The sequence below is a fragment of the Anopheles maculipalpis genome, chromosome 3RL (assembly GCF_943734695.1).
Source record: "Anopheles maculipalpis chromosome 3RL, idAnoMacuDA_375_x, whole genome shotgun sequence".
Lineage (NCBI taxonomy): Eukaryota > Metazoa > Arthropoda > Insecta > Diptera > Culicidae > Anopheles > Anopheles maculipalpis.
The window spans coordinates 72805904-72832912 of NC_064872.1; the positions used below are offsets into that span (position 1 = coordinate 72805904).

The following is a 27009-nucleotide window of genomic DNA, read 5'->3' on the forward strand; positions in this document are numbered from 1 at the left end:
ATCAATGGACATATAGCAAAACATTTTCACACATTCATAATCTGCAAAACGAATGAAATAGATAATGCCCCAAGCTAATGCCGAAAACAAATAATGCAATAAATTCGTGCAATGCAAAACCACCAACACAAGGCATATACCGGAGATGAGAGAAAATAATAATGAAAAAAAAGAAACAATTGATTTGTTTGTATGTTAAGCTAACCGCTGAGTAGGAGCGCACGTGTGATGAAAGATGTGCGTTTTTTAAGCAAACCTCCCAAGGGAATCATGTGTATTGTTTCATCATTCAAAAGTATTTTATTTTGGACCGCAAATACAGCGATGCGATACGAAAGGGTAAAAAGAAAAGGTGTTTTTTTTCTAATGCTAACAGTGGTATCCGAAAAAAGATCCAAAAATCTTTGCACTGCGTGCACGGTTTCCTTTAGAGTTAATTGGTGGAGAAGGAAAATGTTGGTAGGTCAATTTTTTTCAAGGTAGGGATATTGTCTTTATATTCAAAATATCTAAAAAAAATCTGAAAGACAATGCGAAAAAATGTTCAAAAGCCAAATCATAAAGTATGATAGGATAATATAATGTAGATAAAAAGCTACGTTAGATTTGAAAATTCAGCTACTTCTTTGGAATCAGTAAAAATCTCGAATTTAGTAAAAAAAAAAAAAGTTGCAGTAATAAATTTTTGGTCAAGTCCTCTCGCTAATGTAGTGGCAAAATAATTGAAGAGTTGTCGCTAAAACTGATATTTCTATCCTACTGAACAAGCATTGTCGAATCAGCAATTTCAAAAAAAGGTCACAACATTTCCATACAGAATTGTTGAACAAAAAGAGATTATTTCGAAATATCCATATTATAAAGGGCAACAAAATGTAACGAAAAGGGAGGCTTAAAAACTAGGTTTGCACTATAGAAGTTGAACGCAGTGTGTAGCGACACATATCTAATAATCGACACAAGGGACAGATTGAATATGTTAGTCTACATTTATTTGTAATCTCGCGCTAGCGTTCTTAAACACGGACAAATTATTAATAGCTTGCACACGGACTGGAGCAACCGTGACTTTGACTGATCTGGGGGAGCTGGTGGCCTCTAACACCCTTAGTTCCGCTCATCCGCCCGTGCCTTCATGCGCGTAATGAAAGCAGCCCCTTTATTCTTACGAAAGCTTTCGTAAGGATCGGCCGGATTGTACGTTTCCTGGCGCACCGGTTCTATCGTTGCCCCCAGCCCTATACGATCACCTCCCATGGCGCCACTCGGACCACTATTGCCACCCCCACCACCACCACCACCTCCTTTCATTGTGTTATGAAATTGATGGTTACCTCCTCCGATGGGTCCGATACCACTGCTGCCCGGTTTATTGGTGCCTTCCTCGAGGAAACTGCTAGCCGCCTTCATGTATCCACCCGCACCAAAGCTCGGTGGTGTTGGTGAACGTCTAATATCACGCCCACCACCACCAGCACGTGGCTCACGATGATCCCGTCGGGCCGGTGATCGACTTCGGCTCGGTCGAGCAGAAGTTGATACGGGCATTGAAGCTGGTCCTCCTGCCGACGAAGGAGACCTCCTAGAAGGTGACCGTGAACGTGACCGAGACCGTGATCTACTGCGCGATCGGTGGTTCCGATGGTGGCGTTGATTATTGCGAGCGGTACCGTGCAGCGGCTGCTGCTGCTGGCCTGCATACAGCGCTCCATTATCGGCCGGCGACCGAGACCGGGAACGGGAACGACTTTTCGAGCGATATGTGCGCTTTTTCTGCTTTTTCGTCGCTTTCAGCAAGTCCGGATTGATCGGTGAAGGTGAGCGGGACCGATCGCGCAGCCCACGATCAATTTCATCCTCCTTCTGCTTGCGGGAAGCATTCTTTACCTTGAAGTATTCGTACAGTGCTAGCTTTTCCCATCCTTCGCTGTAAAGGGGAGAAAAAACAAAATAAAAACAGTTAAAAGGAAAACGGAAAAAAACAAAGACGAAATAAAAAAAAGCAAACTCCTACCCATCCCGTGGCCGTTCGTGGCTCGGTGGAGCGTAGAACGCTTCTACGGCACTAACCAATCGATCGTTGGTTGGCGTCGGCGGAGGCAACCGAATTTCGTCCGGATCGAGCGGATGATAGCTGTAATCCTCGAGCCGTATCAGCGGAACCATTAAACCGGCCGGAAGTTCAAAGTAAGGAATCTTCACGGGCGTTGGAGGTACAACCGGTTCCGCCTCTTCCTGCTGTTGCTGATCGTGATCGTCCGTCAGTTCCGGCTGATCCTGATCTAAATCGTCCAGATCACGATCGTCCGGCATCATGCCACTGGAGGGTGCAAGCTGTCGATCATCCCGATCGTCATTCGAACGGCCATCGGGATGATGATGATGCTGTGCGAGCCGATGGTCTGGTGGCATCCCGCTGCTATTGTTGTTGCTACTGCTCAGAACATCCCCCCCGGGTGGTGGTGGAAGGTTCGTACCGTACTGGAAGTTTGGTGGTGGTCGGGACAGATCCGGAATTGGGAAGTTCGGAGGTGGCTGTGTATAATCACCGCAATTGTCCCCCTCACGCCCAGACGGTGCCTGTGATGATGGGGGTGGTGGTGGTGGAGGTGCTTGCTGTTGGGCGGTCATATTATTCCCATTCCCACCAACGACAGCAACTCCCGGAGGAGGACCATTGTCTTGTATGTTTTTAAGCTTTTGCAACGCAGCCGAAAGCAATCCAAAGTTAATATTTTGATCTAAAAGCGAAGGAATCTGTCCGCCACCACCATTACCACCGGGTAGTGGTCCCGAACCGCCACGATCACCAGCTTGTGATGGGGGAGGTTGTTGTTGTTGCGGTCCAGGAGGACCAGCGGTAGGTAGTGAAGGGCCAACGAGACCACCACCATTCACCGGACCACCACTGTTCGCTACGGCCGCTATCAGTTCAGGGAGCAATGGTGGTGGACCACCGACTAGAGCGCCACCGTGGGCACCGGCTTTACGTGCCTGCTGTTCGAGGTGTTGCTGTTTTTGCTTTTCCAACATTGCTATCTGTTGTGTGGCATGTTGCACAAATGCTTGATGTTGCTGTTGGTAGCTAGACATTAACAAACAAACAAATCTTATTAAAGATGCTTACACCCACTTCCCGGGGAGGAAAACTTACTTTTCAAACGTAGTCTTTGTCGCTTGAGTAATTGCCGCGACCACGTTCGCGTGCTGTGTCAGCAGACTGGTTTGGTACTCTTGCAGCGATGAAGGCGGGGACTTTAACTTCGATATGACGCAAGCATCGAAGAAGTTTCCCTTCGATTCCCACAGCGACAGGAGCTTGGTTAGCTTTACCCTTTGTTCATCATTGGCGGCTACAAGAAGCATAAAAAAAAGGAGGCCGGAGAGAGCGCACTTTAATATCGCAGGACACAGCACAAAACGCAAAACGGCAAACTTACTAATCTGAGCGTTGCAAAACATCGGAATTACCGCACTTTCCAGACATTTCTTCAGCTCGTCGGCATTTTTCCGGATGCTGCAAGATTTGTTACTAAGTATGGTTTCTTGTTTGTAAAACTCTTGCACTAAGGAAGCATTCGCAAACCGTTTCGAATATGGTTAGCATTTCGGAGGGGGAAGTTGATTAGGAGGGTGACAGAGTGTATATGTGTAAACGTAAAGGAACTAACTTCTAACAGCTAGATCTATGTTGCAGACTGTGGCAGAGTTTTGAGTTTACTGTTGAGCTTTTAAGTAAATTGACGAACTTTAACCGTCGTTAACTACACTTCTTTTTGTATGGGAGTTTGCCTTTTCCTCGATAAGAAAGCTGCTCGTCATATTTGGATGAATATTTCAAGACAGATGCACATAATATAAGACCTACCGACGGGTAGGTGGTTGTAGAAAATAGAGGTATATATAATGAAAAATTAATGAAAAGTATATTTGAAAAAATAGAAAAATATGACCACCAAAAAAGGTGGCTATCGAAATATAGGTTAAATATAACATCTACTCACACAAAGTGAATAAGATGGTTTAAAGAACATATGAACGGCTGCATTTCAAGAAGTTAGCAGAATAGACTAATTTTGAAGAAGTCTTCATGATTCTGATTCTATCAATTTTATCTTACGTCTTTCTAGAGCAGATACGTTTGTAGCAGCTACAACCAAAAAAATGTTTGAGAAATGTTTAAAGAATTGTTCGTACCATTCGTAAACATCTTATCGAGTGGGAAATTGAAATGATATAGATATAGCACTAGCCAATACATTAATGTATCTGCAAAAATAGGTAAATAATCACGAAAAATAGTATCTGCTGTAGATTTACTTATAGTCGCTATTCAACTGTAGTCTTTTTTTAATAAAAAAGGAACTTCTTAAAGCTACACTTCAAAAAAATGGCAGATGAATACTGTCCCGGGGATGGGTGGAATTGGCAGGGAGAAGGAACTTTTTCTTTTTACTAACAATTTTTTTTAACAAACAAAGCTAAACTAACGCTAAGAAACTTCTACGACTAGTGAAACACACACTTGCGTTGTGGGGAAGGTTAAATCAAATAATAGGGAAGGGAGCACGAAAAACAAAGAAGCATTGACACTTACCAATGATGTATAACATCATTTACTAAATATATCAGGTGCAATTTTTGCGTAAATAAAACTCCAGCTATTAACGCCCTACAAGTAGATAGATAAAGATCGGAAAAACGAAAGTTCGCTAAGGTCGTTTTTTGGCTGTCCTGCTGTTTCGCAATTTAAATTCATCACAACACTGCCCTGGTGGAGGGGCGTTGTGTGGCCAGTAGAGTCGAAAGGTAGGTAGCTGCGAAAATGATTATTTTGGGAGCTTTTTCCTTGTCATGTATAGAAATTCTACTTCCACGGAATAAATTGTGGAGAAGTGGTTATGAAAATTTTTAAACATGAAGACAAGAGAGCAGGGAACACGATCATTTGTGTAAAATCATACAAGAAAACGTTAGAAATTAAATATTATAATCGATCAGTACGATGAATTGGCTTCAGTTTGGTTTTCCGAATAACAATCTTCGTTTCCCATTCCTTTCGAACACTAGGCGAACGTTCGAACCGAAATACCACCACCTTCCCCGTCCGTCCGATCCGTTCGTTCCCCCGTGCAGCAGAGTGACGAATTTCAACTCGTTACCGAGCAAATTGCGTAAAACAATAACAGAAAATGAAATAAAATATAACGCAATAGTAATAATACAGTTAATGTTAAAGGGCAAGATTAAGTAGAAAACGGTAAATATGATGATTACTTTCTCAAAAGATACTGCGAAATAATTTGACATTTTCCCGAATCGGTACAATGCTGTAAAATCCAGCCTTTTCCTAAAATTGTAATTAACAAAAAAATATATGTAGATTGAAATTTGCCATTAGAAACGTTGGGATTTGTTAGGTATTGATAATACATATTGTGTGTGGTTTTTTTTAAATATGGGGCGGTAGGTTTTAAGGGGAATATGGGACTTCGGGCGGGTTGAATTGATTGTAACGCGGAATAAGCGGGATGTGAGATAGAAACAATTTAGAAATAATAGCAAATGCTAACATCATTTGGTTCATGTAGCAAGACAGCAGATAAAACAGTTTAATTTTACGTTAAATTGATCACAAAACATTATGGAGTTGAGAGCTATTTTCTGTAAATTTAACGTTGAGCCTTGGATCCGTTTGCAAGATTTAAAACATGAACACATTGAATTGTGCCGTATGATTGTTTAGAAGATTTAAAACAACTACTTCATAAGGAAGAATACTACAACAAACATACAAAAAAAAAAAATGGGAAGAGACATACAGCGGGGAGATACCGGCTCTAGCGAAGGGACTCGAAGGAAACAAGGATATTCAAGCACGTTAGAGAGATCGTTGTCGAGTTAAGACAAAAAGGGGATTTTGTTCGTTGTTTTGTTTTCGTTTTTTGCGAATGTAAAACCGAAAGAAAACGAAACGGGAACAGCAAACAAGCCAACTTACCATTCGATATACTGTCTTTCGTGCAAGAATCAATAATCGGCTGCAGCTTGCTGTCGAACTCGTGCAGTGGAATATTGTATTCCTTCGACTGGTTGATAAGCATCTCTTCCTGTGCACGTATGAGAGCTTCGTCAATTTGCACTTGTTGCTGTTGTAGTAGAACCTACGTAAAACACACACAAAAAAGGGCTCAATCATCGAATCCGGTTTCGGAGTAAAGATCCTTAAAGTGCTGCTTACCCCATGCTGTGCGGTGAGATTCATTTCCGACTGGCGTATTTGTTCGGTTAAAGCTTGCTGCTGTTTGGTAAGTGCTTCCAGTTGTGCCGTCAGTTGACTGTTTAGATTGTTGGCCACAATCTGTGCGGCGGCGTTCGATGGGCCGGTGTTTACCGGCGGAGGATTGGACCATATTTGGGGCATCGCGTTAGATGAACCGTTGCCAGCGTTCGAATTTGCAGAGGTCGCCAGTTGCGCTTGGGACTGTTGTTGATGTAGGAGTTGTTGCTGGTGCTGTTGCTGCATAGCGACCGGGGGTAGTTGTTGTGCTTGCGGTGGCGGTTGCTGTGCAAAACCGGCCAACAGTGGAGGTATACCGTGCTGGCCCATTAACGGTGGCAAAGACATGTTTTGTTGTGGTTGCTGTTGTTGCTGCTTCATCACTTAATTAAGCGTATGGGCGAGAGAAATAAAAGCATCCAAATGTGATACAAATCACAATACCGTACCTAAAATATGGCCCCCATCTAGCCGATTCTTACTTGCTTGCTTGGTAATCACTTTGTACTGATAGTAATTGTAAAATTCGCCGCCGTACAGGAACGCAAACTTTGGGTTGCCTCGCTGTTTAGATTTGGTCATCGATTCAAACTCTGGTCCATTTCGTGCCACAAAATCGGCTAGTTTGTCGATTATGTTCCGTAGCTCGATATCTGCGGAAATCGCGTATGCAGAGGGGGTTGTAATAATGGAAAAAAGTTTGCTTGTTTTTCCCTGCTGCTAAGACCTACCATTTGGTGGTGACGGTGCTGGTATTTCCATCGTCCAGAACAAAACACCAGTGGAAAATAATAATAAAAGAAAAAACTAAAACACTAATCTTATCCACCAATCCACCGGCATCCGTAGCGGTCACTCTGTTTTTCTTTAAAGCGCGCGTTAATTAAAATTCTCCACCTGAAAACAGGAAAACTTTGCTATTTTTGCCGATATCGTGAAAAAAGACGCCATTGACTGTTGTTTGACAGATTGCCGTATGGATATGTCAAAATGGATTGAAACGTTTACAACCTCCTCTTCGGTACTTCGTTTGTATATGGGCGTTTTGAATGGTTTTCAGGAAACGGTTAGAAATTACGGACGTTCATCGTAAGTTTCTTCATTTTCTATATTATTTCCCACTATCTACGCTCCAAGTTGTACCGAAGCTTAAAAAGAAACACAGGCACCAATTGTTAAAAATGTACATGAGTAGAGGCGTTTTACGTTTATTGCTATTCACAGATGAACGAATCAACTTAAACAAATAGTAAAGACAAAATTAAATGAACATAAAGTACAGCTTCCGGCCGCTGTAACTAAAACTAGAACGTGAACGGTTTGCTTGGCCGCTTGTAATGGTAGCCATCTTCCTCCAGCGTGTGCGATGGAACTTCACAGTTCGGTCCTTGGCCACCGTTAGTACAGCAGAAAGGCAACACACCACCGTTAGGGCAGCTAGGTGCAGGGCTAGTTGGAGGCGGCGGCGGAGGTCTCGTCGGTACAACACAGTTCGGACCGGAGCCTCCGTTCGTACAACAGTACGGTGGAACTCCACCGGCCGGGCACGCTGGTGGTGGTGGGCGAGTTGGTGGTGGGCGTGTTGGTGGAGGTGGTGGAGGTGGTGGAACGTAGCAGTTCGGACCGGAGCCTCCGTTCGTGCAACAGTACGGTGGAACACCACCGGCTGGGCAGGTTGGTGGTGGTGGAGGTGGCGGACGAGTTGGTGGAGGAGTGGGAGGCGGTGGGACATAACAGTTGGGTCCTGTGCCTCCGTTAGTACAGCAGTAAGGAGGGACACTTCCAGCTGGACAGCTTGGCGGTGGTGGTGGTGGAGGTCGGGTAGGTGGTGGCGTTGGTGGAGGAGGGACGTAACAGTTGGGGCCAGTTCCTCCATTAGTGCAACAGTATGGTGGTACCCCTCCGGCCGGGCATGCTGGTGGTGGACGAGTAGGCGGAGGCGTCGGTCTGGGTGGCACAACACAGTTGGGACCTAGGAGTACGAATAAAAATTTAATGTTTTTTTTTTGCAATTAAATAATCCATAGCTATTGTATGTCTGGCGATGAAAACTATACTTACCAACTCCTCCGTTAGAGCATGGCGGAAGATATTCGTTATCCTTGCCAGGAGTTGGCGGTGGAGGTGGTGGACGAGTTGGTGGAGGTGGCGGTACGTAACAGTTAGGACCAGATCCTCCGTTTGTACAACAGTAAGGAGGCACTCCACCTGCTGGACAGCTCGGTGGTCGAGTCGGAGGCGGTGGAGGCGGACGAGTTGGTGGAGGCGTTGGTGGTGGAGGAACATAACAATTTGGACCACTTCCTCCATTAGTACAGCAGTAAGGAGGGACTCCTCCGGCTGGGCAACTTGGTGGACGGGTTGGTGGAGGTGGAGGCGGTCTTGTCGGTGGCGGTGTTGGTGGTGGTGGAACGTAACAGTTCGGGCCAGTTCCTCCGTTCGTGCAACAATAAGGAGGTACTCCTCCGGCGGGGCAGCTCGGTGGACGGGTTGGTGGTGGTGGAGGTGGACGGGTAGGTGGTGGAGTTGGTGGGGGAGGGACGTAACAGTTTGGTCCAGTACCTCCGTTCGTACAACAGTACGGCGGAACTCCTCCGGCAGGACAGCTCGGTGGGCGAGTTGGTGGAGGAGGTGGTGGTCGAGTCGGTGGAGGAGTAGGTGGTGGTGGGACGTAACAATTTGGACCACTTCCTCCATTAGTACAGCAGTACGGCGGAACTCCACCAGCAGGACAGCTTGGCGGACGAGTCGGTGGAGGAGGCGGAGGTCTCGTTGGAGGAGGAGTCGGTGGGGGTGGCACATAGCAGTTCGGTCCGGTTCCTCCATTTGTGCAACAGTACGGTGGAACTCCTCCAGCTGGACAGCTTGGAGGACGAGTCGGTGGTACTTGGCAGTTTGGTCCTACGGAAATGAATAATTAGTCAACGTCAATAGTTCCCTCAAGTTGAAAAGATTAGAATGTTCCCGCTACTTACCAACACCTCCATTGGGGCAGGGTGGGAGATACTGATTGCTTTGTGTTGTTGGTGGCGGAGGTCTCGTTGGTACCACGCAGTTGGGTCCCTGTCCACCGTTCGTGCAACAGTAAGGAGGAACTCCTCCAGCTGGACAGCTTGGTGGACGAGTCGGTGGAGGTCTTGTGGGAGGAGGAGTCGGTGGTGGTGGGACATAGCAGTTCGGACCAGTTCCTCCATTAGTACAGCAGTACGGTGGAACTCCACCGGCGGGACAGCTCGGTGGACGAGTCGGTGGTGGAGGGGGTGGTCGAGTTGGTGGTGGAGTTGGAGGAGGTGGGACGTAGCAGTTCGGGCCGGTGCCGCCATTGGTGCAACAATATGGTGGAACACCACCAGCAGGACAACTTGGCGGACGGGTTGGGGGAGGAGGCGGAGGCCTCGTTGGAGGAGGAGTTGGTGGGGGTGGCACATAGCAGTTCGGCCCGGTTCCTCCGTTGGTACAACAGTAAGGAGGCACTCCACCGGCTGGGCAGCTCGGTGGTCGGGTCGGAGGTGGTGGAGGTGGCCGTGTCGGCGGTGGAGTTGGCGGCGGAGGGACATAACAGTTTGGTCCAGTTCCACCGTTCGTACAACAGTATGGAGGGACTCCACCAGCAGGACAACTCGGCGGACGAGTTGGAGGAGGTGGAGGCGGTCTTGTCGGTGGTGGAGTTGGTGGTGGTGGCACATAGCAGTTCGGGCCAGTTCCTCCGTTGGTACAGCAGTACGGTGGAACTCCTCCAGCTGGACAACTCGGTGGACGAGTCGGTGGTGGTGGAGGTGGACGAGTTGGTGGAGGCGTTGGTGGCGGTGGGACGTAACAATTCGGGCCACTTCCTCCATTAGTACAGCAGTAGGGTGGCACGCCTCCAGCAGGGCAGCTTGGTGGTGGCGGTGGTGGTCTAGGAATCACACAGTTAGGTCCTTGCCCACCATTTGTGCAACAATTCGGTGGAACTCCTCCGTTAGGACAGCCGAATGGAGGCCTGTGTAGAAAGAAACCCATTCGCGTTAAACAATATTCGACACAATTACTCCCAAACTAAATTACCTAGGAGCCGGAGTTACTGGCGGACGTGTTGGCACTACGCAGTTTGGTCCTACACCTCCGTTCGGGCAGGGTGGTAGATACTCGTCACCCTTCGGTGGTCTCGTCGGAACAACGCAGTTGGGTCCCTGTCCACCGTTCGTGCAACAGTACGGTGGGACTCCTCCGGCAGGACAGCTAGGTGGTCGGGTCGGTGGAGGTCTCGTAGGAGGTGGAGTAGGCGGCGGGGGCACATAGCAATTAGGTCCAGTTCCGCCATTGGTACAGCAGTACGGTGGAACTCCACCTGCCGGACATGCTGGCGGTGGTGGTGGCGGAGGTCTTGTTGGGGGCGGTGTTGGTGGTGGTGGAACGTAACAATTTGGACCACTTCCTCCATTGGTGCAGCAGTAGGGCGGAACACCTCCTGCTGGGCAGCTTGGTGGTGGTGGTGGAGGCGGCCGAGTTGGTGGTGGAGTCGGTGGTGGCGGAACGTAGCAGTTCGGGCCAGTTCCTCCATTAGTACAGCAGTAAGGAGGGACACCTCCAGCTGGGCAGCTTGGCGGTGGTGGAGGAGGTGGCGGACGAGTTGGTGGAGGCGTTGGTGGCGGAGGGACGTAACAGTTGGGTCCTGTGCCTCCGTTAGTACAGCAGTAAGGAGGGACACCTCCAGCTGGACAGCTAGGTGGTGGTGGTGGAGGAGGTCGGGTAGGTGGTGGCGTTGGTGGCGGTGGAACGTAACAGTTCGGACCAGTTCCTCCATTAGTACAGCAGTACGGGGGAACTCCACCAGCCGGGCAGGATGGTGGTGGAGGAGGCGGTGGTGGCCTAGGCACTACACAGTTAGGTCCTTGTCCACCGTTAGTGCAACAGTAGGGTGGTACTCCACCAGCGGGACAGCTCGGTGGCGGTGGGAATGGCACCTTCGGTGGGGTATAGTCGTATCCATTCTGTCCCAGGACGGTCGTAATCTCAGCATTGCTGCTGCTAGATGCCGCTAGCAAACAGCCCAGCAGCACTAGCAATCGCTAAAAAAAAAAAGAGAACAGTCGAGTAACCGGGATATTGGATGGCATTAAATGAGGGTTCATTGTGAGTGGTCCAATTCATTTGCAACATTTTAACGCCAACGATGAAAGCCAAAGTTGAGCTACTCCGTCCGCCCGTCTGGTGGCTCTCGATGCGCACTATTACAAATCAAACTTGTGTTAACTGGAATGCTATCTCGACAAGGCGCCCTCGTGTAGGTGTTGACGGTCACGATCAATTTATTACATCTCCCTAACAATGTGAGATATTCAGCCATATCCGACCAACAAGCATAACTCATCGTTTTGCTAAGAATCGTTGGGGCGTGGTGCATCACACCTTAAAGGCGCGTGTGGCAACCGAGTCGACCGGATAATGTAGAGAACAAAAGCACTTCTTCACCACACGCTGGGGTCGAGCTGAATTAATGAAGAATTAGTAATTTACTTTAGAGCGTCCAACCAAAGTCTCAAATATTCCAGTAGATCGATAATCTAACCTTTCAAACCCAAAAACCCAACTCACGGTCTCTCATGCTCGTTGGTGATCACAATTACGATCACCTATAACGCCCGCGATTGCAATTTGATCGATAATTGGTAAAAGATTGATTATGGTAGCCTTGGAACCGATCTCGGTGGGAACATCTGCTCCAATGCGTCACCTAGTGAACTGACACAGGAGTGTAGTAGCGAGCGAAGTGCAGATCGACAGCGACCTACTTTCGTGTGTGTAAGCCAGACGTGTGCGTGGGTATAGGGTTCTGTTTTTTTTTCTCTCTTTTGTGAGGCATAAGGTCCAACTTTTACTTTCATCACACGTCGGGCGGCATAAACGATTGGTTTCATCTTTCATTTTTCATCTTTTTGGCAACACACGCACAGACGAGGGCCTGAGATTCTTAGCTCAAGACAAAGCATGTAGCTTTTGGGAGTGAGGGTAGCGGTGTTCATCACCTTCAGGTTGAGGTGTGGTATGTAACCTCTTGAAAGGTTACTTTATTTATAACCATTAAAACGTTACGAAATGTGCTGGTCGATGTTGGGCAGGCAAGATGAAAATAGCTATAGTACAAAAATAGACCAATAAGAGGCTTTTTTCAAATGATTTAAATCATTATGCTACTCTTCTTTAGTACGCAGAATGCTTCAGTCACACGTTAGCCTTTCCCAGAGCGTGATTAAACATCAATGCTTTATATGTCATCGCGCACGTGCACATCCGGGTTCGTCGCTTTGCTGCGCCGTTGTAGTCTTTCGTACGGACTGCGAGCCGCAACTGTACCCGACAGTTGTCACATCGATTGGATCGCTTCATTTGAAGTGTTCTATCGATCTTTTTACTACCTAGAAACCACAATGTAGCAGCAGCGTGATTGTGGCACCTTTCCCCTCTAAGTGACTGCATCGACCGACGACATTGCACCATCCACCGAAACACACAACAAGCACAGTATTGTTGCGGTTAATCGCAATTGTATGACATAACTTTATCGCTTAAATGTTAAAGGTAAAGAGGCACAGGTGAAGATGGCTCCCATGCCGTACAGGTTCAACCTATGAGGGTAATTGTCTTTACCCGTTTTGCCCACGGGTCAACCGAATGGATACGGGTTGGAACGCTGGGAAGTTTAATGGTCGGAGTGGTGCATCTGAACAATTTACACAAACCTTATAAAGCCATAAACACCAATGAAGATGTTAGAAATAGAAAGAGAAGCATATGGGCATCACAACTTTCTCCAACGTGACCTTGACCGGAATATATAATTTTCTTAGTTATGTCTTGCAGTACTTAACCGAGATCAAGATCGAAACGAATATACATATAAATGGATCGCCGCTTAATCTGGTCATGCATTTGTGAGGATCTATTTGCATGCGCGGTCTGTGTTCCCATGTGTTGTGTGCAGGGGAGGGGCAAAAAAAAAACACACGAAGTAAACATCAAACAAGTTTGGTGACGGATCCCCGTTAAGGTTTCGGAAGACATGGACCGTTTTAAATCTGTGCGTCTGTCGTTTCGTAATGCTTCATATTTGCATTTATTAGTTGACCTTCAAACAATGGCAAACGATGGGATTTGGAGCTGGGTGTCTCGCATAACTATGGGGCTGTGATTTGACAAATTCGTCGCTGCAGCACCAGTGATACATCTCCAGTAACGATGATGAATGACGCCGGTTTGGGTGTCCTAAAGTTCCTTCCAACCCAACCCTTTCCGAGTTTCTCATCGGATGTAAATATGCTGCTCAAGATGATGAAGACGGTGAGCTAGAGAAGCGGTGAACGAATAAACCACCCTTGAGGCCATGGACCTCGCGTGTCTGCCTCCATGCTGTGCCACCGGTGGGACACGCGATCCCGTTGATATGGGTATGCACTAGACTGTTCGTAGATCATTAAGTAATCGATCGGACGAACGGACTCTTCTGTCTGTCTCGATGTCGATGGCCCTCCAAACCTATGTCTATGTCAAGCGGCAACTCTGTAAACGGTTAACCTTGACGAGGTCGTAAAGATTTCCGTCGTTATTCGTTGCACGTGAAGGAGGGTACAGGTTTTTTTATAATTTAATTCTAAAGTTGCAGATTTAAATCCTAACATGGCGGCTATTATGTGCACAACATATTTTGTAAACATCGTATGCTAATCGTTTATCGCTTGATTTCGATACAAAGATGCCCTTGGTCCAAAAAATTTAGATGCTCGAAAATTATGCACAAATTATGTCTTTTTGCTCGCAAGAAAAAGCTCGTTAATATTCTATGATTTTGATGTAAAAATACAGTGACAGGGAGAGAAACTCCCAATTCTTTTGGAAACACTACGCCAAAACCGTTCCACCAAAACTCCCGGCTCGTCTGCATGGGTTAGCAGTTTCAATTAACGAACAGTTGTAATGTTGGAACCGAACAAGCTTTCCCAACATTCAGCTCCCTCTTGCTTGGTGACATTTCGTTCGGTCGAGCTGCCGGCAAGAGCGATAATAAAAATTCCATTCACCCTTACCGGGATTGCCACTTTCAAATGCAGCTCCATCCGCAAATTGATTATGATGAAATATAAAGTAGGAATCAACTGCCCTAAAGTAAAGCCTGGTTATCCTCTTGGAAGCCTTTTTGTTGTGTGGCCATCTGCAGCCAAACTTAACCTCAATCCTATTCAGAAATTGCGGGCGTCGTTCTGTCGTGCACCGCCTGTTGCCGCTCTCTCAGTTCAATTGGAATCGATTGAACTTTTCAGCGCATCATTAATCAACGCCGCGCACCGTTTATGGTTATTGGTGGTTTGCTACAGCACAGAATGGCTCTGGCGAACTTCAAAAACTTGGCGATCCTCCCGTTAGAATGTCGCTGGAGCAGTTTTCGCTCTGCTGTCCGAAATTGCGAACGGCAGATAAAAAAAAAGGGAGGGTGGTGGAGGATCTCCGTTCCAAAACGCCTACGATGCACCAGCTTTTGGGAAGGGTACAGAGCAAAGCTACGGCTTCTCGTCGCTCAATGGCTCAAGCTTGGCAAGGTGTGGAGCATAGTTTTGCACTCTTTAGCGAGCCTCTAGCATGCAGTACACACGTTGCGACGTGTTAAGTGATTTAAACTGATGAATCTGAGTAGTAATAAGTATTATTACAGAAGATGGGTTGGGAAGTTAGGGGAGCATCAAGCTACAAATTATAGTCTGCCAAGACTTCAATCAAGACACCGGATCTTGTGTGCTTTCGGGCCGGTCATCGATATTTACCCATGCAGTGTGCGTGTTTCTGTGTTTGGCGAGATTTTGAAGTGTTTTTTGACTTAGATTTCATTAGCACCGGCAGTCTTTTTCTCGTGTCAATGCCACTTTTCGATCTATTGATTCTGACGTAAGACTTGCGTAGACTTGAGGAGCGCTACTAACGAAACTGTTTTTCATATTGAGGGATTTTTTTGCAGTTTCTTGAGTTAGTTTCTTGAATAAAATGTTTAAAATAGCATCAAGCATCATACCTCAACGATTGACCAGACTCGCCTTACCCAGAAGACGATCAACCACAACATAAATCACACACCGTACACTACAAGACGGTTCGGCTGGAAGCTGTTTCCATCCATCATTCCACACCCGGGAGGCGGATTTTATATTTTTGTCACTCAACCAGACAAACATACCGCGTCACAGTTCTATTTGTGTGCATATAGTCCGTGCGAGATGTCGTAATCGTCGCACCGGCTCTATGTAAAGCCTGGCCATCCTTACGGAACGGTGTATTGAGCATCATCTCGTCTAAGCTGTTGCCGTTTTAACCCCGTCCGGTACAGAAGGTGGACGACCTTATGACAAGGTGCCGTACAGCGATTAATGTTGAGTTAGATCATGATCGCGATGCGTTGTGGAAGGTGCAAAACTTCCAAGTAAGCGAGAGTGATAAATCTTTTCCTCTGCTTACGCTGGATGGAAATTTTGACGATAGGCATGGCATAGAAATATCATTTGCCTACCAGCATTCATTTAGGCCTGTCCAAAACTAATTCCTCCCGCTGATTGAAATGTCAGTCTAATCCAAGAATAGACACACATATAGCCTAACCCATTGCGGAAAGCCATGGGAAAATGACCAGCGTTGTGTTAGGCTCCCAAATCAACCGACCATTTCGGACATAAATGTCGCACACCGTCGTGTAAACCGTGTAAAAAAACGTGTATTCCTCGATCCGTATACATACGATCGTAGCTGGAAATTACACAGGACTGCGACTGGGGCACGATGTTGAGGGCGTCACGGCGATTGCATAATCCGTAGCGGGCGGGCGTTCGGTCGATCAGATCGAACTGAAGCTTCAAAGAAAACTAATAATCTGCACTCGGTGGCGCACGGTACACATTTACCCCTCAAAAGGTTAGCGATGAGCAAGCGAGAGATTAGTTGCTCGTTCCAAAAACTCCACAACCGAAAAGGGAGGCTAAAGAAGGCTTTTTTTGTGTTCTCTCTTGAGACCTATCATGCCAACGGGAGGATGATGTACATCATCGTACAGGAAAGTGCAAAAATAAAATAAAAAAAAAACGGCACAGTACAAAAAGAGGAAAACAAAAAGCAACAAGAAACCGTGCGGGAAAATTCGTCTTGGAACATAAAACAAAATGAGCAACACGCTATTCCCCCGTGGTTTAGTAGCTTGTTTTAAGGTTTTGTTTTTTTGCAACTGATTTTTATACCTCTTTTTTTCAACGGGTTACACAGATTGCAATTGTGTTTTTGCCATCCATAAAGGGCCTAGTACTGAGCTTTTTTTAAAATAATTATTTACTCGCTTTTTTCCGCTTCTGTGACATTTTCTTCTCTGTTCACTTTTCTCAAGTAGAATTGAGCAAAGTTCAACAAAAAGAAAGAAAAACAAAACACGAATAAATCTCTCACGACTGGACGGTTTGCGTCAAACAGGCCCTGCAACAAAGTAAGTAGTAGCTGCCAAGCTTAGTACCATTGTGTCCAGCGTCTTTACCAGCACTAAATTTATGCTAATTTCCAATTAATAATGCAGCATGCATCAAAAGCGCACAACTTTAATTGCTGATTCACGTGAGGGGCGAGCAGTCTCATCTTCGAAAGGACATTCCGTTCCTTCGGTGGGTTTGCGAGATGATTCGCACGTGCATGGCGACGCTCACTATAATAACGCATTTAATGAGGAGAATGGGATCCCAAACACATCAAAAACACACAACAAAGCACGGTACGATAAATGTCACAAGCCGGATGTAATTGTTGGGTTTATTAATGAACCAATAGAACTGATCTCACCATTTCTGTTTTGCACGATCGCTCACAATGCACGAAAAATGACGACGCACACCCCCGTGCGTCCACCGTTTTCACTGAGTGTCCTTTTCGAGTGTCCTTATCACACACAGGATCGCGCTATGCACTTATGAGTCCCGCGAGTCCCTTAGTATCAACTATCACCATGAAAAACAAACACCCTGCGATCGATCGTCGGTGCACGGCAAGGGACACGTCGTGTGTGTGTGTGTGTCACCACTAGCACCCGGTCACATTAGGTTCACACGACTGAACGAACGAACCGTATGGCACGGTTTATTTATATCCGTCCGTTCGGCTAAGGTGTTTTAGGTTGGTCAGACGGCCCTGGCTCACGTCGGACGGCGGGGTCTGTGGCCTTACCAGCCACACGCGGCAGGAGATTCATCTCATCGCAACGGAAAGCTCATCCTTCCTCCCGTGCGAGCGCGAGACGATTCGCGCAAGTGAGCAAACGTCCTCCCACCCCACACATAGCTCCCCACCTTGTCCCGTGTACCCACCCATCCAAAACGGGCGAGAATTAGTTATGCCCGCAAGTGCACCGTTTTGCCCCGTACTGAGAGGGTGCGTGCCGATCTTGAGTTGAGGCCCGATGATCTTGTCTTATGGCCTATCCACACCCCTACCCTTCCCCACTAAAGCTGCAGCAAGCCACTCACGCAGTAAGGTGGCACTCTCTCTCTCTCCAAACGGACAGATTCGCTCTTCGGGCCGGGGTGACACAACGGTAAGGGGGGGGGGGGGGGTAACACAATGCTCCGGGTGACACAGTGATGGCAAACGAACCGCATACAGCATCCGTTTGCAGGAGGCTGCAGCTACTAAGAGTGCCACCGATGAGAGCGAAAGCTCAATCGGAGAGTGAGAGTGTCAGTCGGTTACTCCCCCCCCCCCTCCTCCCGGGGGGACATCGTGCCAAATCCCTTCATCACAGTGGCTTATTATACTTTGGCTGTGGATCCGTCTCCGCGGCCGTACTTCGGGTAGGGAACGAAAGGTCAGTACCGGCGTCATCCCGCACGCGGTTTGTACAACCGAAGAAGCTCAGCCGAGTGTCGATCACTAGCAGCATCTTCACTTGCCTGTTGGTACCAGTGCGGGATAGAATGTACCTGCTGCTGCTACGGTGCCAGTGCCGTAGTAATTGCGCTGCGGATTGTAAAAATAGACGACGTCCTGCGTTCCCCTGATCACCTTGCACTGTCGTCCGAACTTATTTTTTCTTGAGGAAAATAATCAAGGCACGAAGGATTAATCGATCCCTCCACACCACACGAACACCAAAAACATGAAGCTTATCGGTCAGGTCTTGTAGCGAGAGTGGCATTTGGGGCCTCATTAGATTGCGTCGCTTGACTGCCGAGATGGTGAGGTGTTTGTGTTGTGTAGCGCATCTAATTTATGGATCGGATTGGTTCGATTTTCAAGGTGACGTTGACCACGCCTCGACTGCCGTTTCACACCGGTTTAAACTTGGCCGATCTATCTATACACAGCTTGTTGGTAAGGAGTGTGGCGAGAGCTCCGCCGCTAATCGATGACTGATTAGAATTGGACACCATTTGTGACAGTGGGATTACTCCATTCATCAAGCGACTTAACTGTAAGTTTTTAAGCGAAGTCACCCTCGCGTGAAGGATTCAAATGTTTGTGGGAGGATAGAATTTTAAGTGGGATATTTAAACAAAATGATAACACATAAAAATGTGTTGAAATGTGATTTTGATTGGTGATTTAAATGATAATGCACACACAAATAATTCCCACTCCTCCTGAGCAGAGGTTATTGTTGCTCAATGAGTTTTTTGAAAATTTTATGAGAAGCTAGATTTGATTAATCATGCCTATTAATGATGATCTGTAAACCGTTCCATCTCATCTGTTCACTAACTTGAGTATTTGAAAAAATCAGTAAAAAACCTGCACAAACCAAGATCATATTGACGGAAACATAGCTTCCTTCTGTGCCCCAATTGATCAGCTTTTTTTTTCTTGTTCAAAACACACACCCAAAAAGATTCATTTGCCTTGTTGCTGGCAGAAAAAAATCCTCAAAAAACTTAATGCTCCAACATCACCCAACCGTTCCCAGGCAGTGCGCGCGTGTGAACAGATAAAGGCACATTCATCAGTCAGGACCTGCTAATGGATGCGAAATTCCAGCGGATTCGCTTGTTTTGCAAGTAAAGGGTAACCGATTGCGCTGACTTATGACTCGTGAGCGGGCCCCTGTTGGTGAATCGTAATCGTAATTTGTCAACTTAATTTTCCTTTAACGTTCGATTGCATCGGCATCAGGTTGCAAACGGGTAGTGGAATACGGATGATGCATGGTAGAGATCGGGTGAAAAGTATCTCAATCTTGCCATTTTTTTGTATCTACAGATTGTATTTTTTGTGCAGTTATGAAACTACTTTCTTCTATGTTTTTTTTGTGTGTTTTAGATGAATATCAGATTAACTTTAAAAATATCTCTCTAGGGGAGACAACTTGATGATTAGTCTTACAAAAATTAAAACATTATTCATTCCAACGATATGGATGAAGTGATCACTAAGCAAGGTTCTAGAAATCCATAAATTAAAATATAAGTGGCTACTAGTCAAACTACTTTTTACTGAAACTTACAGCTACAATCGGAACATCTGTCATGAGGACTGTCCTCAAATTGCCAGTACAACACAATTGGAGGCCATTTCGAATTCTTTTGGTGTCAGGCGTTGAGTCACTATCCTTAGGCATTGGAATGTCGACGCAACATTGTTGGGTTTTCCGATGAATCCCAGCAATATCTTGTTTCAACTCTACTTATTCACACGCATCTTTTTAGCATTGAGACAAGATCTAGAATATGCTTGTTCGACAGTGTGCCACTACCATTGCGAGACAGGTCCTAATTAGCATGCTGTAACGTTTGACAGAAGCTTTCTAAATCGAAACATGGGTGTCAAATCATTCATCCAGTTAGACAGCGCAGATAGATTGAAACTTGATGAAAGTTTTTAGTCAGACGTTCGCATTACGAATCGCCAAACGGAATCTCGATTTTGCCAAACATTATTCCGTCTGCTCAGAGCTACCGGAAGGGTACCTTGTAGGTTATTTTGAGGGATTTATTTTTGTCTCATAGATTTTTCTTACGTCTTTCTTTTGAACCCAGTTGTAAAAAGTGTGTAAAGAACTGAGAAAAATGTTTCTTTTAAAGGTTAGAATCATCATCGTCCTTGTAAGAATCAGGAATAACAAAAAAAAAAAACTAAAGAAATATAACTTGACATCAAAGGACCATCTGCTACCAACTTTTCCGGTTATCTCTTCTTCTTGGTTTAACGAATTTGTAGGTCACGCCGCCGGCTATCGATTGGCTTACGCCACTTGCTGCTACCTCGTAATTGGATAGTCAGTCCTCACTAAGGGGGAACGGTTCGGATGGGATTTGAACTCCGGTCCTGCAGTGCGAAGATCGGCGCCGTAGTCGCCTCTTTACCGCGTCGCAACTTTATGGATATTAGTCTGCCTTTATCAGTTTAAAAGTTAAGGACCTGTCGTAAGGTAGTAAGGAGTGAGGTTAACGTCACCATCATCAAAATCATATCAAAAACAAGGATTACGATCCTAACCAGGACATATCGTGTGGATTGTCTTCTTCTTCTTGACTTAACGACCTCTAAAGACACGCCGGCCATCAAAATGGATTACTAGACTTGCCGATACCACTTAGTTGGATAGTCAGCCCACACTACGGGGGGACAGTCCGGATGGGATTTGAACTCCGGTCTTGCCGTTTGAAGACCGGCGCCGCTGTCGCCTGCACCACCGGGCCGCGACGTGTGGATTGTATTTGACATTAACATTCAACTCCACATTTAACTCATAGTATCAACCTTGAAGACGAAAAGAATTATTAGAAATGGTTTAACGGATCAAATGGGGCTCAAATATTTCGTATTCCCTTTGGAGATGTACAACAAGATTATTTACGCTGTTGATAGTTCTGATGTAACTTGTATTAAATAAGTACTTAAATTTAATCTTTAGCCAAGAATTACTTGAAATTAGTTGTGGCTGCATTGTCTTTTGTTTATATTTTTCACTTAAACTGGCTGAAGGCTGTTGCGACTCAACAAAAACAAAAACTTAAAGATAGTTTACCCTCTATAAGACTGTCTATAAGTCTATAAGTTCCACTATAATTTCTCAATTTTATTCCTTCTTTTACAAAAAGCCAAACACATTGATCGAGCTTTCAATCCATTAAATCAACCAAACTAACCACTCCCTTTGACCATTGGCACAGTTTCTAATCAGCTAGACTATTTTTAAACACGTTTCCACGAACCACGATCACATTATACGATATGAGTTGATTTCCATCTCATCTACAATGCTAATGCCACCATCCCAACCACCCATCAATGTTATCCTGTTGATGTCCATAATCTCTTTTTTGCAGTTGCAGTTTATGCACCAAACCACAAACACGAGCCCGCGATAGTGCTAAGGTTTCTAGCGCAAGGTCACCCCAATAGTAGCAGATTCATACGGAAAGCTTAACCTTCTCGGTTGCCTTTTTTGCATCAGCGAAGAGCATCGAACCTCTCGCTGTTGCGTGACTTCGCAACTTTCAGCATGTTGGGTGTCTGTGGCATGCCGGTCGGGAAGGATGTACCCGGCCGTACACAGGTGGTTCCTGAAATTCATCAGAATCAATCAAAATCAATCATCCGGATTGCAACGGGAATGCGGCACGTCAGGAACAATTTTCCACTCAAAAAAGGAAAAGCATCCGGAAGAAAGGACAGGACACGACCGGACACGTACGTCGCACGTCACGCAAGGTCGTCCAGTTTGCAGGACAAACGTCGCTATCGATGGTTGCAACCTGATGCAAGCGCGTTGCACGCAAAAACGACACTTTTGTTCGTTCGTTTGCCATTTCGCCAACACGCTTTTCGCAATCGCGTTCGGATCTCGGATGTTTGCACAACGCTGTCCCTGCCGAACACACGCGGAGTTACCCTGGATGGCAACTGGTATGTCGGGTTACGTTTTCGACACCAAATCGGCCCAAAACATCATTAGACTTTGTTTTGACGCACCATTCTCGGCACATATCGCGTGTGGGCGCTTTCTTCAGCTGAATATTCATAACCGACCCTCGCGGGACCCGCTGCTGGCTGCTGGGGCTGGGGTTTGCGCAGGACAATAAAAATCGCTGTTCGACCAGAAGATTTTGGCTATGAATTTTTTACACCGACAAACCATCTTCCCATGCCTGACCGGGCAAGCATAATGACGAGCAAGGCGTGTGTTATATGCGACCGAACGAGCAACATGTAGCATGTACAAGGACTGGTGATGGAAGATGGGCACGATTATGTTTATGCCAGCTTGGGGGGAAGGGTGTTGCGTTTATGCGTAACGATACGCAGGCTCTCAAGGCTCTCTCTCTCTCTCTCTCTCTCTCTCTCTCTGTTTGATTTGGGGAGCTCGCTTAGTCCGGTTTGATCGTATTAAGCGGCTTGTTGGGCTTGATGAATTACAATTTGGCGCCGGTTATGGCCGGCATGCAAGCTGATGATAATGTTTGATAAATTTTGGCATTTTATTTGCGGGACTTCTTTCTTTCTGTCGGTGCGTATGATTTATGCAGTCCTTGACAGACAATTTACTATGTTCGCTTGCGTGAGGATGTTGAACTTTACGCAAAAAGGGATGCGCAACATAGATCCGGCCAAGAGTTATGTTGCTTGAGAATAAATTAAAGTTTGTGTTTGTGTCTGTATGGTAATGAGCAAATAGGAAACAAACAGTTTTAGATAGAATTTTTTGGAACTAGTGACTTCTTTCCGTAAACAATACAATAGTGGTGTTGAAGGCCAAGAGGTACGGGCGGTTTCGTGGCAGAGGCGATAGCTTCACACGGTAGGACCTGGGATTTAATTCTATCTGAACCGTTCCTTCGTGGCGAGTTCTGACAAATCATCTTCTAAGTCACGCCGGCCATCGAATGGTTTATCACCCCTAAGTTAGTATGGACTTACTGCTAAGTAATTCTAATCTAACCTAGCAAGGCAGTTCTACCTCAAGGCAGGAGCCTAGGTAGACGTTAGTAGACGGAAACAAAGGATGATAGGAAGAGTTTATAATCAAAGAAGTGAGATTTGGAGTGCAAAATGCACGCACATCACGCAACAGAGCATCTTTTGCGTCTTCTGCTTCAAGGGAAGACACCGAATCCAGCCATCACCAAAGAGTCCTATCCCGCCTTCGAATAGGATATACACGTCTGACCAATTCCTACATCCCCAGCAAATACAGTCCTCCACTCTGTAGCTTCTGTGGCGTTGTCATAACCGTCCGCCATATCCTCACCGATTGTCATGGATACACGATACACAGAGCGACCAGCAAGCTAGACACTAGTTACGCGACAATCCTGTCATCCGACATCGCTCAGACCCGCTTTATTATATTTTTACGCATCAGAAATTTATATGTGGAGAAATTTAAGCAATATTTTTAACTTTCTACTCGCCATATGTGAAATAGTTTTAAACAATAGGCAAGCCATAATTGTAATGGTTTTGTATTAATATTAAACTCTTTTTGTATACAGTAGAGAGGCCGAATGTGGCCTCAGAGACTCTAAGCCTTTATAAAAAAAAAGAAAAAAAATTGCGTTCTGTTGCAGTGTGGCGTTGAAGACCAATAGTAAAGGACGAGTACGAAAGGAACGAGAAGTTAACAGGTAAAGGATGAGAGCAACGATTATAAAACAGTGGAAAAGGATTAAGACAATAAAGGAGGATTGAGAGTAGTAGATTGACTTGATTCAACAGATGACAAGCCGAGCAATCGACTCCTGCCCACGTGACACCTGTCCCTACAGCGAGCTGACCAGTAAACACAATAGTACCTTAAGACATAAAGGCATAGGCAGTGAGATTGCAGACAACACACTTCACTTAGGTCCTTGACAACAGAGGCTCAGTTGACAGAGATCTGGACGATGGTATAGGGATGAAGTGCAGTAAATCAGTGTCGGATAGGAATCGAGAGCAGAGGAAAGAATTAAAAGAGTTGGACATCAGCGTACCGAGAGACGGACAGAATGGGATTTGAACACCGGTCCTGCTTTGTTACAATTCGCTACCATTGGGTTCCAGGATCGCTCTTGGGATCGCGTTTATTTGAGTTGTTCTCCACACGCTGAGAATTTAAATCAAAGCCAAGCCGTTTCTATAAACGCAATACAGAATTTTTAGTTCCAGGTAAATAACTTTCAGTCTTCCAGAGCCTGCAGTGCCAAAAAAGGACAAATCATATGGCAGAGTCTAACACAATTTGGAAGAATTAATTTGTTCACGAAAAAAACCAAGAAAGCAATCAACTACAAACAGTAATATTTTTCGAGACCCAATGGTACACTTTCTTTTAGTTTCCTACAAAACGATTTTTCCTTAAGACAGATAAATCTGTCAAGCTCGTAAAGCATCTTTCCTCGTCAACACTCTCAACACGACTGATTTAATTTAAATAGGAACAGGTGCTATTTGTATCGTTTTCGTGCTATCAACTATTTGAGTAGAAAAAATCCCCCAATGCACACTCACACAGCTTTGTGATACGATTGATACCAACAGTTGACGGCGGGTGAGCAGATGAACCTGGTCTGGAATATTGCGAAATAGAATTTTGCTATTTGCCTTTAAGTGTCTCGAGACATTTTAACAGCCTTGCAGAGGAGCCGTGTAGCAAAAGCAACCGCATCTGGTATGTTAAATAGTGCTACGACATTTAAATCAATTCGTTGAACTCTACTTTTGATGCTACCACCATGCAACCAGTTTTATTACTCTATTCGCATGTTATCGATGGCAATTTCGATGTTGCATTTAGATGTGTTCTTTTCAGATGTCAAACGTCAAAGATTTGTAGTTGGAAGACGATATAAAAAATTAAAGATGGACCTAGTTTAGCAGAAACTGGAGATAAAACTAGATCCTTGGGTTTCGTCAGTCTAAAATTATCCTAATCCTACGTTCAAATCTAAAGAACCCAAAACTAGACAAGATTTTAATGAGAACATATTCTCACAGGAGTAGAAACAACCATCAGCCTGTTCTAATTCTACCGAAAGCAACATAAAATGGAATTTGGAACGATTCATCTAAACATCCGGTTTTCCGAACGCCTTAGCTGGCTTTCAACCGATCCATAAACCAAAGCATCAATTCTGATATATTTTTGTCCCCTTTGCACCCTCTGTACGCGGCACACGATGGGGTTCTAAATCTAAATCTGCCCAAGACATCGCAAAGAATAGCTGCCAAACCCAACGAAACCAAACCAATGCCGGAATCGTAGCCTGCCGCCAAATTCCATGCATTTAATTTTGGAAAATAAAACTAAAAACAAAGTCCCATTCGATAAGGAATTGCCGAAAACAAGGCCATAACCAGTTCACCTCTTCAACTTTCTGGTCACCGAATATGTGCGAGCTTTAGAACCGAAACGGTGGACACTTGTTCGGTTCGGGCGGCTCTATCGTGGGGATAAATATCAAAAGGTCAGCTTCCTGTGAGACTTCTATTTCTTGCGGGTAGGACACGGATGAGAAATAAAACTGGCACGACAAGTTTATGGATGCAGAATGGAAATTTGGAGTAAGATGAATCGAAGAGGACAGAATTTTAAGTTTCCTTCAGTTCTTGGTCCTGTTTTCTGTTCAATTGAAAGTGGATTGTTAAGTAAGAGCTGATTAAATGCAATGCTTTAATGTGTCCATCACCACTAGTGGCTTTCTTCCAAATCCACTAATCTGTGATAAACATCTTGAGCTTATTCTCAACTCACCATGGCTGACGATATCAATCAAATGGTGAATGCACATCCTTGACTTTTGCTCGCCTCGCGGTTTCAGCGCTTAAAGTATATGTTTTGGGACGGTTCGAGTTCGATAAACAAACCATAGCCATAGCTTCTAGAGCTGTTTTCTAGCGCATCATGTCACCCCCGATCAATTCTCTGTCACCCACCCGTGCTCAGAACCCGTCCGGCGCATAAATGTTCGCTACTAAGAGCACCTAGACCACGGTTGTGACCGGCTCGGTCGGGTCGCTTCGCGAACTTTACCATATGTCCACTATACACACACGCAAATGGGCCGTGCCGCCGGACAACCGGATAACCAGTTTTCACTTTCGGTCGCCGGCTCATCTCAAGTCACCTGAATGTTCCGAGTCTATCGCGGGCAACACACACTTTTGCTGACAGTTTTTTTTTTTTTTGTTACTGTTTCTGTTTCTGGTAAGATTTTTAATGATTCGTTCCTTTTTTTTGCTGCGGCCGCCTTAGATTTCGGCACACTGATCGGCGGACTCTTTCTAGCCGCACCACCGGTGCCACAAAGTTCAGCCAGTATTTTGCAAAATTTCTTTCACCCATACACGATGCCTCGTCTTCCTGTCGAAGGTCACACCGGTGTTAAATTGATGATAGCAGATGGGTCTGCAGGTTCGACGAGATTCGCCGAGCCTATCCCCTGTCGCGCTCTGCCCACCATCAGAAGCCGTCGGCTGGGGTACACAAAAAACAAATGCTTTGGTTCCATATTCAAATGAGCCAAAAAACCGAACCGAAATGGTTTGAGCAAGAATTCGGACCACTATCAACTGAGCAGCTAGTCCGGGTGGGTTGGATGGAGACATCTTCGGGCCAGTAAAACTGGACAGCACTCTATCTGCCCGATAGTCGACACGGTATAAATATGTCCACACAAAGGATTCTCTCAACTAGTCTCAGTTCTGTGTAGCGAGGTGTAGCTAGTGGTCTTATGATTTCCGTCCCCAGGGCGTATGAGGATATC

General features: G+C 45.7%; 2 protein-coding genes and 1 long non-coding RNA gene across 3 annotated transcripts in view; 1 reads left to right on the top strand and 2 right to left on the bottom strand.

Moving 5' to 3' along the window:
* Window positions 1–1106: 1106 nt before the first annotated feature.
* LOC126561510 (calcium homeostasis endoplasmic reticulum protein) lies at window positions 1107–7137 on the bottom strand. The gene is made up of 10 exons (XM_050217706.1): window positions 7012–7137; window positions 6763–6933; window positions 6242–6663; window positions 6002–6164; window positions 5278–5350; window positions 4598–4672; window positions 3441–3532; window positions 3155–3353; window positions 2015–3085; window positions 1107–1927 (listed from the first exon to the last, which is right to left on the bottom strand). The coding sequence occupies exons 1-10, from the start codon at window positions 7040–7042 to the stop codon at window positions 1108–1110; spliced, it is 3117 nt and encodes a 1038-aa protein (XP_050073663.1). The 5' UTR covers window positions 7043–7137; the 3' UTR covers window position 1107.
* Window positions 7138–7452: 315 nt separating this feature from the next.
* The window catches only part of LOC126561524 (basic proline-rich protein-like), a 360034-nt gene continuing 340477 nt past the window's right edge, over window positions 7453–27009 (bottom strand). The window contains exons 2-6 of the mRNA XM_050217729.1: window positions 11094–11331; window positions 10328–10610; window positions 9256–10262; window positions 8342–9181; window positions 7453–8252 (exon numbers count right to left, since the gene is read on the bottom strand). Of these exons, the coding sequence (XP_050073686.1) occupies window positions 7585–8252; window positions 8342–9181; window positions 9256–10262; window positions 10328–10610; window positions 11094–11331 (3036 nt within the window). The 3' untranslated portion in view covers window positions 7453–7584. The remainder of the gene's footprint in view (window positions 8253–8341; window positions 9182–9255; window positions 10263–10327; window positions 10611–11093; window positions 11332–27009) is intronic.
* Window positions 8335–11152, top strand: LOC126563697 (uncharacterized). Its single transcript, XR_007607067.1, has 3 exons — window positions 8335–8419; window positions 9949–10068; window positions 11016–11152. It is a non-coding gene; the product is annotated as an uncharacterized LOC126563697 (long non-coding RNA).

Excerpts from the sequence above, each read along its gene's own strand:
- LOC126561510 (XM_050217706.1), bottom strand. The coding sequence starts at position 7,042 with ATGGAAATACCAGCACCGTCACCACCAAATG. Across the intron at positions 6,664-6,762 it reads AGTGATTACCAAGCAAGCAA|TGATGAAGCAGCAACAACAG; the intron begins GTAAGAATCGGC and ends CGCTTAATTAAG. Across the intron at positions 6,165-6,241 it reads ATCTCACCGCACAGCATGGG|GTTCTACTACAACAGCAACA; the intron begins GTAAGCAGCACT and ends TGTTTTACGTAG.